The following is a 13,153-nucleotide window of genomic DNA, read 5'->3' as shown; positions in this document are numbered from 1 at the left end:
ACATATTTTAGTTCAAGGGCCAAATACGGACCAGTTTGATCTCAAGTGGGCCGCAAACTTTAGGCGGGAAAATGAGCAATATCACAATAATTCTGCCTTATAAATATATGGCCTTATAAGTAATGGAAGTTACAGATAATATCCAATCCTTAAATTTCCTTGAGTTTGTGACCAATTCTTATTCATTTTGGGGAAAATTTGCAGAATAATTTAAATAAAATTGCAGGATTTTGGAAAACATATAGATTTCTTTTTCAACACTCTGCAATTACAGATAACTGCCATTATGTGATAAAAGCGTGGGAAAACTGTGCGTCCTTGCAAATATTGTGGACCTTCATTGTATTTCTTTATTTGGAAGGGCTAAGATATCTTCAACTGAATTACACAATGATTCATGTTTTCTGTTAATTTTACTTTATCCTGCAGGCCAAATTTGATGCTCATAAGGGCCATATTTGGTCCTCGGGCCTTGAGTTTGACACATGTACTCTAAACACTCACCTGTAATTGTGGAACCAGTTGATGACCGTGCTGGTCTTTAAGTTGAGCTGGGAGGCCAGCTCCTCAATGGTTTTTGGGGAAGGGTACGGCTTCTGCTGGTAGGCCTTTTTCAGGGCTTCCTTCTCCTCGGGCCCCAGCACCACCCTGGGCTTCTTCAGGTGCTGCTGTCCTGGACTCAGGGAGCCCTGCACGTAATCTGGACCCAAAAAGGCTGTATCCACTGTGTGGCTGTCACTCAAGGAACTCAGCCGCCTCTTCATGTAAGCTGCAAGGTAACAAAAGAAAGGAAGGGTGAGGGAGAGGAGAGTCAATATTTACATTTAAGCGTGACAAATAAAATGTGAATTCTTGAAGTGAAAGTAGATTTGCAGAGAATCAGTATGGACACAATAAATGGGTCATTCCATGTAATTTCACAAATTTCAAACTTATTTAGTTTGATTGGATGAATACTTTTTTAGACATGGCCAATTTTGTGAGGTGTGTATGTGTCGATTTTGGCTCATCCTTATTTTCCTGTCATTTTCAGCTTCCATTATCTCAGGAACTACACCACATAGGAAACAGAAATTTAGTATACTAATACAGCTCCACCCAATCTCTCACAATACACAAAAATATATGATATACAACCTATCTGGTGGACATGCCAAGCCCTCAAAATTGGAAAAAAGTTTGTTGGGGTCTCTAACATGTTTGGGCCTTAGCAAATGCCTCACCTCCCTGTAATTTGATCAGCTTTGAGCTATGCACATAAATTGTTCCCATCTAATGATTAGTCACATATATGCATTGGTTCTTTGGTGACAGTCTCTTGAAATCTGAAAAAATACTTTTTTTGTATGTTCATTGTCCCATAAGTGCATGTGGGAATGTAAGACAAAATATATGATCTCTGTTTTAATTTATAGAATAAAGGTTACTCTTTTATGCGACTTCTTCACTTTTATTTTGGACCCCAACTTTGGGTTATTTCATCATTCATCGATATTGAAAATCCTTTAATTGAAGCTAATATAGCTTGTCTCTGTGTCTTATAATCATTTATTGTTTATTAGTTGGAAAAGAATGTTAATTATACGATTTTTTCGAGACCGAAGTGCGTGGGATGTCCTGAAAATTTGTTGAAATGACCCAAAAATATTTTATTGACCTACTTTGTCTTTTCCAATATTATTTTTATCTTCTTGTACCTGTCATAAGCTGCTGTGACACTGGATTTCCAGTGTTATAGGAAAAGCAAAACACTCCCAAAATAATGATTAAAAGTGGGGTTTTGATTTAGTACTTTAAACTTGTCAGTAACCACTAGAGGGGGCTCCTGGCTTTTTCTGCAGCTCAAACAATGAAAGAGTCTCCCATTTTACCACCACAAAACATCAGCGGTTCACTGAGGGTACAACCAGCCAGAAAATGAACAGCTCAAAGCAGCTTTGCGTGAGGTTGACATTTCCGCAACCCCAATACACGCTGGCAGATATATTAGTGCAGCAGTGAAAAAGCCCTCAGAGCAAGGTTAGACCACTCTGAAAGTTGTGCACTGCCTTGCAGGCTTAGACCAGCAGGGCGGGGGGTCAAATGTGGTTACTCTCCACTAAGTCTGTGTCTTTCCTCTGGGTTCAGCTACTGGCCAGGACTATGGCTCGTTTCTATCTGAAAGCATTACTTTTGGTCAATAATTCAAAAAAATGTCCCTGCCTCTCCGAAGCCTTAAGAGCTGGGCATGAGATCGGTTTGTGAGCGGATCGCAATAATCGCGAGGGTTAAAAGTTCCTGAATGGTTGTGCCCACTGGCAGGTTCTAAAACCTAATCTCCAAAGGGAGGAGGAGCTCCATGTGGGCAGTTTAACGTCACATAAAGTGATGGAGTGACACAGTGGTGGGTCTACAAACTTACAAATAATAAAACTACGAGCTTATAGACAACGATGATTATTACGATGACGATGATGAAGAGGAGTGCTGATGACTGTGAGTAAGCGGGCCCCCGGCAGTCCCCTAGCTGTCACATCGGATGCTGTATTTGATGTCTGCAGCCCCGATTAGTACTGACATCACACCAAGATGACTGTGATCTGCACAACATGCTCTGCTGTCCTGCACAAAAGATATTGTGTGCACGTGTGCATTGGCAATGCCAACGCTGCTGTTTGTGTGTGTGTTTTTTTGGGAACATATTTAAAGATAAAATGCATGATAAAGCAAAAAGGATGAAGGCAATCGTGGGAGGCCTTTATGGTTTCTGACAGCTTGCTGTGCGTTGTCGAATAGCAGTGTAGTTGGACTTGTTGACGTTTTTTGTTGCACACCTTTCTTTTCCAGGCGTTTCATGTCCATGAGTTTCTCAACGCTATGGGGGTCCTGGAGCCAAAGCTGCATGCGGACGAACGGCTCCCTACCCTTGAGGCTTAGCTTGTGCCAAGGTTTGGGCCTGGCCAGCAGGTCTGAGACAGATCCCTGAGTCAAACCCAGGATAGTTTCCCCAAACAGACGCTGACCTGGTCACAATAAAGAAAAGAACGTAAGATGGATTCACGTCAGTAAATCAACACCAAACAGAAGAATTTAGAAATTGTAAAACAAAAAAAACAAAAAAAAAAGACCTGACTCTTCCTTTCTTACCAAGGTTATTATCGGTTAGCACCTCTTTAACCTTTTTGGTGATGGCATACGTATCAAGCTCCGGAGACATGGCAACCATCTCCTGGATACTGAGACCCGAGTGACCCGGCAGTGGGAGTGGCGTGCCGGGCTGGGACTCTGCCCCGGCAGTGTCCTCAGAGGAGGCTTTGAAACCAGATGACTGGACAGCAAGTGCATCACTGATGAGACCATTAACCGACTCTTCGGCCGAACTGAGCGGGGACTCTGGCGCGGGGCTGCAGCTTGCTGATGTTTTGGGCGTGCCCTCTGTTGCAGAACGGGCAGGAAGAGAGAGGGATGGCCAACGTTAGGTGACGCGTTACAATGTCAGGAACTTTAAGTTTCAGCTCCTTTGACTGCATTTAGTAGGAGTGTCTGATTTAATTAAAGTTCAAACAAAACAATAAGGTGTTCAAGTTTCCAGTTTGAAGATTTTTTGGCTTCTTCCTGCAATTCCTTCATCTCCCCTTCTGTCTGTGTTGTACTGCTGTACAGCTCACCAGGCAGGAAGAGAGCAGTCATGAGGAGCTGTCAGTGTACATTAGCTGCTGTTTACACCCCCAGAGAGGAAAAGAGACACACATTTGCACAGACACATGCGCATGCACACACACACACACACACACACACACACACACACACACACACACACACACACACACACACACACACACACACACACACATACACACACACAGAGCTGCCATCTGGCGCTGCTACACTAACTTGTCTATGACATGACAAACCAGCAGCTTGCTGGCTGACACTGCCACAGCACTGGGGATGGGGGGATGGTGGGAGGGAAAGGGGGAATGGGGGGGATGAGGTGGTGGGTGGGTGGCAAGGGAGCCAGGAGGATGAGGAGGAGGGGGGTGGGGTGAGTGGCAGACTGACAGTTAATGCTAGCCAATAGCTGCAATCAGGTTGTAGGGGTATTACTTTGGCCAAAGACCCATGCTAGTGTGAATTTGTATTGTGTGTGTGTGTGTGTGTGTGTGTGTGTGTGTGTGTGTGTGTGTGTGTGTGTGTGTGTGTGTGTTACCTTGGTTCTGAGCTTGCTGGATGTGAGAGTTTTGGCCCTGATCCCCATTGAGCCATGGCTGCATGCGAAGGTACTGCTCTCTGCTTCTCTGGTTTAACTTGTTCCACGGTTTGTGTCGAGAGAGACCGTCGCTCAATATTCCCTACAAACCAAACAGTGGACAATGCCTAGGTTACAAAGAGTGACAATTATCTGAAACTTCTTTAAAACCCACAGTGTATTTTTACTTTACAATTTGTAGCACTATCACTACAGCTCTTGGGAAAACACATCTACGTTGCACGTCCTCATTAGATGCCGAAGGGCTTTTAGGTTATTGCAGTAAACAGCTGATGTTTACCCAGAAGAATTGGTGATGAAAGCTTTTCTTAAAGATAATATGAAAACACTTTACTTAAAGTTTTATACATTAGCCTGACAATACGCTGTCATTAGCATAAATAAGGTGTCATGAAGGCTGTAATTAAGTGTTATTCGCTAAATCATGACATCTTTGGAGCTATGTTGGCATTTTTGGATTAGATGGAGGGATCTAGTAGGGTTAGGGGCTCGGGTAATGAATGACCCTTAATGACAGCCTCTATGACACCTTATTCATAATAATAGCAGCGTAATGCCAGCATTTATGTATAAAACTTCAAGTGTTGACAATAATTCTTGTATGAAAGTTCTAGAGCTTTTTTGTGCTCTCCTCTTCTCACCTCTTTGGAGTCCTCCTGGTTGTGGTTCTCGTCCCCGGTCTGGACGGACAGGGACCTTCGGTTGTCTGTTTGCATATTGCTCCACCACTGCTCACGCCAGTAACCAACTCCTCCAGCACTTCCGGAACGGCCCTCAGAACCTCTACCTAGCCTGAGAGCTCCATCTGCAGACAAGTCCATCCCTGAGGAGGTCCGACCCTCTCTCTTCACGCCGGAGCTAAAATCCAGGACCGGAGACGGGGACGACGGTGAGGACAGGAGTGAGCATGGGGGCTTCTTCAGGGAGAGTGCCAGAGGGTTGTAAGGGGGGAGAGGAGCAGTGAGCGAGGAACTCAGGAGGTCTCTTTGAGATAGTGAGGCCGAGGAAGACGTGGATGAAGATGAGGCTTTGAGGATGGGCTCCAGTGCTGCCTGCTGAGCTTCCATCTCTCTGCGAGCTTGTTCTAAGATGGAGCGGATGGCTTCGTCCGAACCACCGCCCCCACCACTCCCAAGTCCGCCTCCGCCCCCTCCTTTCAGTCCTGAATATAAAGGCTGAACATGGGACAGGTCTGTGGAGGAAGGAGATACAAAGTGGTCAGAAAAGTCAACACAAACTAAATTGTAAGAACTTTAAAAGGAGATAGGGACTAAAGATCTCAACTCACCAGCTTTCTGCACCTGCAGCTCTCTTTTGGCCTGCTCCAGAATGGACTTAATGGCCTCATCTGAACCTGCCTCTGGGGTTCGGACACGAGCAGTAATATTACCTACAAGAAAAAGATGAAAAGGGACATGGAGGGGGAGAAGAATAAAAAAAACCCTATTAGATTAAATGGAGATTTCCAAATGTGGAGCACTACAAGGCCAATAAGTAATACAACACAAAGAACAACCACTGCGTTAAGATGCAACTATTCTGGAGGGATCATTTTATTCTCCAGGTCCCTCAGGGGTGCTCGCATGCACATGTACTACAAGATTTAAACAGTAAACGCTCCCCATAGAATAACAGCTACCAATACACGCTCTAAATACACATGCTAAATTTTTTCTTTTGACGCAATTCACTGGAGCTCTGTGGTTACCTTAGAGGCAAAATCATGTATAAAAGCCGTCCTACGATTAATTAACAGCGACACACACACCATAGATGAAGTAAGATTCCCCCTGACACAAACATGCCACACAGACAGAACGTGCTACGATCTCTGTACGTGAAGGGGACAGACCTGTGTGTGAAGCTGTATCGGAAAGGGTTCTCCGCTTCGGAACATCCTGAAACATTCGGCTAAGCTGGGGCTGGCCTGAGCCCTCTGTTAAAAACAATACACCACACACTAGGTTACAGCACTCGGTGTTGTTTTTTTTAACAGCTACACTGCCCACTGCCTTAGAATGCTCAACAAACATAAATAGTCTCTGTTCCATCAAATGCACATTGTGTACAAGCGCCATAAATCAATCCATTGATTAATCCTAATTGATCCCACTATAGAGACTACTGGGAGATTCATTCAACTGATGGTTTTAAACAGTAACAGCTGTCACATCATTTTAACATGTACTGACATGTAGTGACTACTGCTGTAGTAAAATTTGGTTTGTGTACCACTGAGACCACCTTCAAAGAAAAATGTCCTGATGCGTTAAGAAAAAAGGTCCAGGCTAATCGAATCTGCCCGTAGTTAACAGTAGCCTTGGCTTTCTCCCAGTTCCCACCAATCAATACTATTTATGTGTGAAAGGTTTCACTATTGACCACAAAAGCTGGGAGAGGCTCTTGGGAGACTGTGCATGATGAGGAACTCATTCAAAACACACAGGTGTGGCACAGAAATGGAGTTAGGGAAGAGAGAGAAAAATAAAAAGCTAGTGCATATTGACACGCTAATCAATGACCATGTGCAGGGCTTTACACACACGCATGCAAGACACACCCACACACACACAGCCCTCCCCCTCTCGCACAGATATTAAAAGAAACACAAATGTACCTCTTTGTCGTCCCTGGATGCTGCGCAGTGCCAGGATGTTCTGCTCATCGGCCAGGAACTGCCTCATCTTGTGGAACGGCTCCTTCCCCCGAATGGTCAGCTTATTCCAAGGCTTGGGTCTGGCGAGGATCTCGCTGACTGAGCCCTGGGACAGTCCCAGCACGTAGTGGCCGAACACACGTTGACCGATGTTGTGCTTGATCAGCTGCTCTTTCACCTGCCGGGCAATCTCAGCAGTGTCCATATCCTCCCCATCCAAAACACTGCCTGTGGTGGCATCGGAGTGGCTGGGTGACGGAGACGGAGCGCTGCCAGCAGTGCTGCTCCCGTTGACTGGGGCCATATCCGGGCTAGCTGGAGGTGGCTGGGGGCTGCTGGCCGCCAGAGGGATGGCAGCAGAACCTGAGCCTGGGGTGGACGTAGGAATGGAGCTGAGGGTCGGCGTAAACGGGGTAAACAGAAGAGCCCCGCTGGGTATTCCAGATGACTCCTGCAAGGCTTTGGAGTAAAAGGTCTGGAGCAGCTGCCGCTGAATCAGGGAGTTTAAAGCCATCTTACCCCCCACCAGAGGAAACATGGGGGAGTAGAAGTCCTGTCCGATGCCCGTAGGAGTGAAAGGGTGTGTTTCACTGGTGCTGGTGGTGGGTGTGTTGATGGGGTCCGTGTGAGAGCGAGAGAGGGAAAGCTGAGAAGAGGAAGGGAGAGAGGGAAGAGAAGGAGGAGAAGAAGAAAGGTCGCTGGGCAAGGTCTCCTCCTTCGTTGTGGGCTCTTCTGTCCCTTTTCGCCCGGCTGACCCTACAAGAAAGGTCAAACACATGATGCGTTATGGGGGGAGTCAACAAAAAAGGGGTTTCAAAATAAGGACGAAGAATAAAAATTACAAATGCTGAAGTTATCTTAATTAAGTCTTTTCCAAATTAGTGAACTTTGTTTTCCTTTTTTGCCAACCCCCCGAGACAAAGCGCCCATGCATTTGTGATTTCAACCTTTCTTGTAGGCCACAGCCTGGAAGGGAAAAAGGACAAACAAAACAATTGACATTGTGCCACTTAGGCAGCTTAGTTTGGCCTAGGGCTCACAGTCTCTCTCTCTCTCTCGAAGGCAAAGTGAGCAGAATGATGTCCTTAGATGGCCAATGCATCAGGCGAATCCTCTTCCATGCAGCTGCAGGGTGCTCTGAATTATCACTGAATTATCCAAGTGCGGATGCAGTAACAGTGTCGTTAGTCCACAAGATCCATTAAATCAAAAGAATGAATACAAAACTAACTTAAAAAACACAAAAAAACAGATAAAAGCCAGACACCAGCTCATTTAAAGAGGTCAACAACATTTTCTCATTTTGTAACTACTATAACTGATCTTTATGTAAAGTGATGGAAGGAAATGTATTTGAATGCATAACCACTGAGACTTAAGATGATTAAATAAGACAGCAAGCTTCCCTTACTCTGAATGTTAATCAATTCAAACCTATTCAACTATTCAAGCTTAAAGCCATGACATTTCGAATCTAAACACCGTTGCGGCAGGCAAGAATCCTCATGCAAGGGGCATTGGATGGTGTCTTGATTTTGATCTTGGCGGGGTAGTTTCTTCATTTCTTAGAATGTTGACATCTGGATAAGGTTTTTACAGAACAGCAAACACACCCTTTCGACTTCTCCATGAGATGTGAAATCTCAAGTTTCTCTAAAGCAGTTGTTTAATTAGTCACAGAAGAAGGAGGTATCAAAGATATACACATGCATAGCAAAAGTATTCTCAGAGAAAGGGAAATCATGTATGCATACATGCATGTATGCATACACAGTCCACTCAACTACTCTCAGCTTTACCTGCTGCTACAGTTTCAAACATTGGACGTAACTTCAGGACCTTTATTTCCTTAAGTTTAATAACCGTGTTCTGTCCAACGGTAATGAAACTCGTTTCCTTATAAAAAGCCACCATGTGTGCAGACTTACCGCTCAGCTCAGAGTTGGCGATGCGCAGAGCTGCACTCTCTGATTGAAGACTGCGGTTTCTCTCCAGCAGCAGAATTTCCAGGGATTTGGACTGGTCCTGCTGGAGAAGAATATTATGATGTCGGTTATTGGAATACCTGATGGTACATTTGGCTTTTGCTGATATAAGTGTGTGTTGTCGGTCTACTGTCAAGGGATTAAACATTACCTGTGCAGAGTCAGAAGACCCAAACTCCATTGTTTTGAGAATACTGAGGAAGAAAAAAGAAAAAGTTTAAAGAAAACATCTGTAAAACCAAAATTTAAATGTTTTATACATTTCATATACATTCCCTAGTTTGTTTAGGAATAACTAAAGAAAAGAGAAGCCAACACATTACTACAGTGGTTCCCAATTAGTTTTTGATCACATTTGCTACACAATTAGTGCAAATTGCGCCATCTGAGATATTTTCATACTGCATCTTATTTTAACTAGATTTAGATTTGAGAATGTGAAAGTATAGAATACAGTTGTTTAATTTGAAAAAAATAATAATATTAGGAATTTAATAATAAAAAAAGATCTATTTTTAATCAATTACTAGAAATTTCAGGACAATCTCAAATGATCAAAGGTTAAAAAATACTGCATCACTGTGCGTGTAACATACCTCAACTCCTTTTTCACCTCCTCATAGTCAGCCTGCTTCTCCAGTTTCTCCTCCAGTTCCTGTTGATTACAGACACACACACACACAAAGGCTGATGTTAAAAAATATATTTTAGTGACATCATAAAGACAATAAAAAGGTTCATTATAGAACACACAAAGCAGAAAAAAAGACCATGTAATCATGTTGTGTGTGTACCTTGAGGGTTGCAGTCTTGCTGCTAAGCTGCTGTTCCAGCTGTGTAATCTGGGAGTTGGTGGTCTCTCTGAGTTTGGTCAGGCTGGCCTGCAGTCTCTGGACGTCTTCCACCAGCTGGGCGGTCTCTCTTTCTTTGGCCCTGAGCTCCGCCTCCAAGCTTGAGTGTAATGATGCTTCAGCAGGTTGTTCCTGAGGGGGCAACAGGTTAACGCTTTAATTTAATGACCAATCTCAAACCTACTGCATTTATTAGTCTTCCAATTCTCTCTTTTAGCCTAATCAATAAACAAATTAGCAAACAATTTGTTACCTTTTTAGGGTCAAAGGATCACCATAATGCTTATTGATAAATCTTTAGTATATCAATTGCTTCTTGCATTCAGAGTTCAGCTGATAATTGGCCTATCAATAACTTTATGTCAGCCCTCGTGTGATTAAGTGAAACAAGTTACCGTGTCAGAGTTGGCCTTGGCTGGACTGCCGGGCTGCTGGGATTGGGCACTCAAGGACAGCTGCTCTCGGAGCGACTCCGCCTCCCTCTGAGCCGTTTCCGCCCTCTAGAAGTTTTTTTTTTTTTTTTTTTTTTTAAAAAGCAAAGTTAGAGGAGAGGCCTGTGTCAGAGGCTCTTCAACTGTCAAACCTCATTCATCTAATGTTTAATGCAGTCCGAAATCGGGTTAGGGGAGCGGTATGCACTGCCTCACTTCTCCCCAATTGTTCTCTCCCCTGACTCAGAGAAATATTGAAAATCCTTTTAACACAAGCAGGTGGCCAACTAGCAAAAAAAAAGAAGAAAATGTTGTGCTTGAAAGTATTGATCCTAAAGTACATATTATTTTAAAGAACAGGCAGTAGTGAATAACACTTTACTTGAAGTTTTATATATAAAGGCTGACATTACGCTGTCATTATTATAACATGACACCTGTCATTAGCATGAATAAGGTGTCATGAAGGCTGTCATTAAGCGTCGTTCGTTAACCTAACCCTAAGCCTTTGGTACCCTAACCCCTAACCAGGGTTGGGGTCAATTAGATTTTTCAATTCCAATTACAACTTCAATTACCCATGTTCAATTACGATTATGATGACCAGCATTTTTTCCAATTACAACTAAAAAAACAATTATTATTTTCTACCTGAAAGTCAATTACAATTATGTTCTCAATTAAAATTAGTCACAATTACTGAGCGTTTAAGAAATAACCTTATGAAGCTTTCTGTTAGCATGTCTTTTGATAACGGGTTCGCTTTGACCCATGTCTCAAATCAGCTGTAAAATACATTTACATTTTGGTTTTTGTGTCACTTTACCCCTAGATTTTTTTGTTTTTGTCTTAAATGGTAAAATGATCCTCAAGAGAACGGATGAGAAAAGTTGATCTGAAACATATTTCAATGATTGTTAACTATGTATGTGTAAGCCATAAAACTGCAACATGGTTCCACAGGTTTGTGTAATTGTAATTGACATGTTTTATATAATTTCCATGCCAATTACAATTACAAAGTAAATTATCTGAACTCAATTATGATTACAACAGCAATATAATTTTTTTTCATTACAATTATAATTACATCATAATTGTATTATAAATAATTGACCCCAACCCTAACCTTAACCTTATCTAACCCCACTATATCCCTCCACCTAACCCAAAAATGCCAACATAGCTCTAAAGGTGTCATAATTTAGCCAACGACTCTTAATGACAACCTTCGTGAAACCTTATTCATGCTAATGACAGATAATGACAGCGTAATGTCAGTCTTGTGTATAAAACTTCAAATAAAGTGTGACCGAATGTTTTAATTTGGAGCTTTATTTAAAAAAATAAATAAAAAAAACTGCATGAGCATCAGTCAAATGGCAATCAAAATGCAGGAGGAAAAAGTTTCAGTGAGGGGAGTGTGTGTGAGGGTGTGTGATAGAAGCCAAGGGCCTCGCAGCATAAACAAAATAATACATGGTGTAGCCATGGTGGAGATGAAGTGCAGCATGACAGCTGAGGATGGATATTTCCTTAATTAAAAATATTATTATATTACTGAGAGTTGTTGAGACACCCGCTGCCTTGCTGCTTTGCTGCCGTGGCTTTATGGCCAAACCACCCTGCTCGGGTTGGGACTCATTCACAAACATGGGCCAACTTGGCATCATTAGGAGTTACAAGGAGCTGATTGCACTGTGCTCTAAATTGCAACCATATCGAGGGTTGTTATTGGCTGGCTGGGAGTTGGACTGCTGGTTGCAAAAGCTAAATCCTGTTTTCCATTTTCTTCTTATAAAAGCATATAAAAAAAGGTCTGTGACTGAGCTGGAGGCCATGCTGTCATCTGCTGTAAACCTCAAATCACAAGTGTGAAGAGTGTGTGTGTGTGTGTGTGTGTGTGTGTGTGTGTGTGTGTGTCTGTGTGTGGCATTATAGTTGGAGCGTTAACCTCTAGGCTAATATTAACATTACATTGCTGTGCTACCCCTTTAACCACAAATCATACTCCTGGGCTAATAATGAAAGTTAACAACAATGACATGAACAGATACCACAGGAATATTTACAACACATGGGTAGAGGGGGCGCCGTGGGCAGTGTGTGGATGGATGAGTTTAGTAGGTGTGTAATAAACATGTAAAACCATTGCAGAGATGAGCAAATCATCAGTATTTTACCGTGGAGCACACTTCATACATTCTGAATAGGTGAATATATCTTTTTTTATGGGTGAAGCTGAGATGAATTCATTGATTATTATCTCAATGCTGACGCACCGATTCATGTGACAGACCATAATCAGTCGCATTCTCCTTTCATTCCAGGACAATGACAATTCAATGTTCGAACAGTATGCAGACAAGTACAGTGAAGTAGAGATGGATAATTTGTCAATTATTTTGTGTTTAACCTGTCGAGTGTTGGTATTCCGTAAATAAAGTATAAGATGAACTCAATGGCGTATCATAATCAAGGACAAGAATAATTGAATGGAAAAGCACTAAAGATTCACAGCAAAATATTTTAAAAAGCTTTGTTAGACAACAAATAATATTTTATGAACAAATTCAAAAATTGGGGAAAAATGTTTGGCAATACCGTATTTTAAACCTTCTATTAAAACTGTAGGTGTGTTACACATAGTGCATAATATAGAAAATTAAACTTTTCCATATTTGAAAATGCACATGTTGACAAAAAACACATTTAACTTATATCCAAGAGAAATAATGAATATTTACAAATATATTTTTTTATATTTGAAAAGACCACCACAAATCTAAAAAAGTATGTTTGGATACAATGACAGAGTAAAGTGTAAGTCATTCCTTTGGTTTCATTTACAAAAAGAACTACGGATCATGTGTCTGCAATTCTACGGAGACTATTTTACAGCAATGGTGGTCCATGGAGCCTCACAATAGTTGCAGAAGTGAGCAGTTGACTGTTGTAGCCCAATGGAGCTAGAGCGGAGT

General features: G+C 42.3%; 1 protein-coding gene across 7 annotated transcripts in view; it reads right to left on the bottom strand.

Moving 5' to 3' along the window:
• cux1b (cut-like homeobox 1b) overlaps positions 1-13,153 on the bottom strand; it is a 76,677-nt gene that overhangs the window by 14,127 nt on the left and 49,397 nt on the right. The window contains exons 10-22 of one of the 7 annotated variants that reach the window (XM_028465709.1): positions 10,137-10,241; positions 9,685-9,873; positions 9,487-9,545; positions 9,042-9,084; positions 8,834-8,930; positions 6,867-7,661; positions 6,102-6,185; positions 5,538-5,639; positions 4,891-5,441; positions 4,190-4,331; positions 3,127-3,414; positions 2,814-3,002; positions 505-769 (exon numbers count right to left, since the gene is read on the bottom strand). In XM_028465709.1, the coding sequence (XP_028321510.1) occupies positions 505-769; positions 2,814-3,002; positions 3,127-3,414; positions 4,190-4,331; positions 4,891-5,441; positions 5,538-5,639; positions 6,102-6,185; positions 6,867-7,661; positions 8,834-8,930; positions 9,042-9,084; positions 9,487-9,545; positions 9,685-9,873; positions 10,137-10,241 (2,909 nt within the window). Of the gene's footprint in view, positions 1-504; positions 770-2,813; positions 3,003-3,126; positions 3,415-4,189; positions 4,332-4,890; positions 5,442-5,537; positions 5,640-6,101; positions 6,186-6,866; positions 7,662-8,833; positions 8,934-9,041; positions 9,085-9,486; positions 9,546-9,684; positions 9,874-10,136; positions 10,242-13,153 lie in introns of all 7 variants that reach the window. The other 6 variants (XM_028465705.1, XM_028465706.1, XM_028465707.1 and 3 more) reach the window with 6 other exon arrangements.

This window comes from Gouania willdenowi, chromosome 13, assembly GCF_900634775.1.
Source record: "Gouania willdenowi chromosome 13, fGouWil2.1, whole genome shotgun sequence".
Lineage (NCBI taxonomy): Eukaryota > Metazoa > Chordata > Actinopteri > Blenniiformes > Gobiesocidae > Gouania > Gouania willdenowi.
This window is presented reverse-complemented; position numbering and strand designations above follow the sequence as displayed.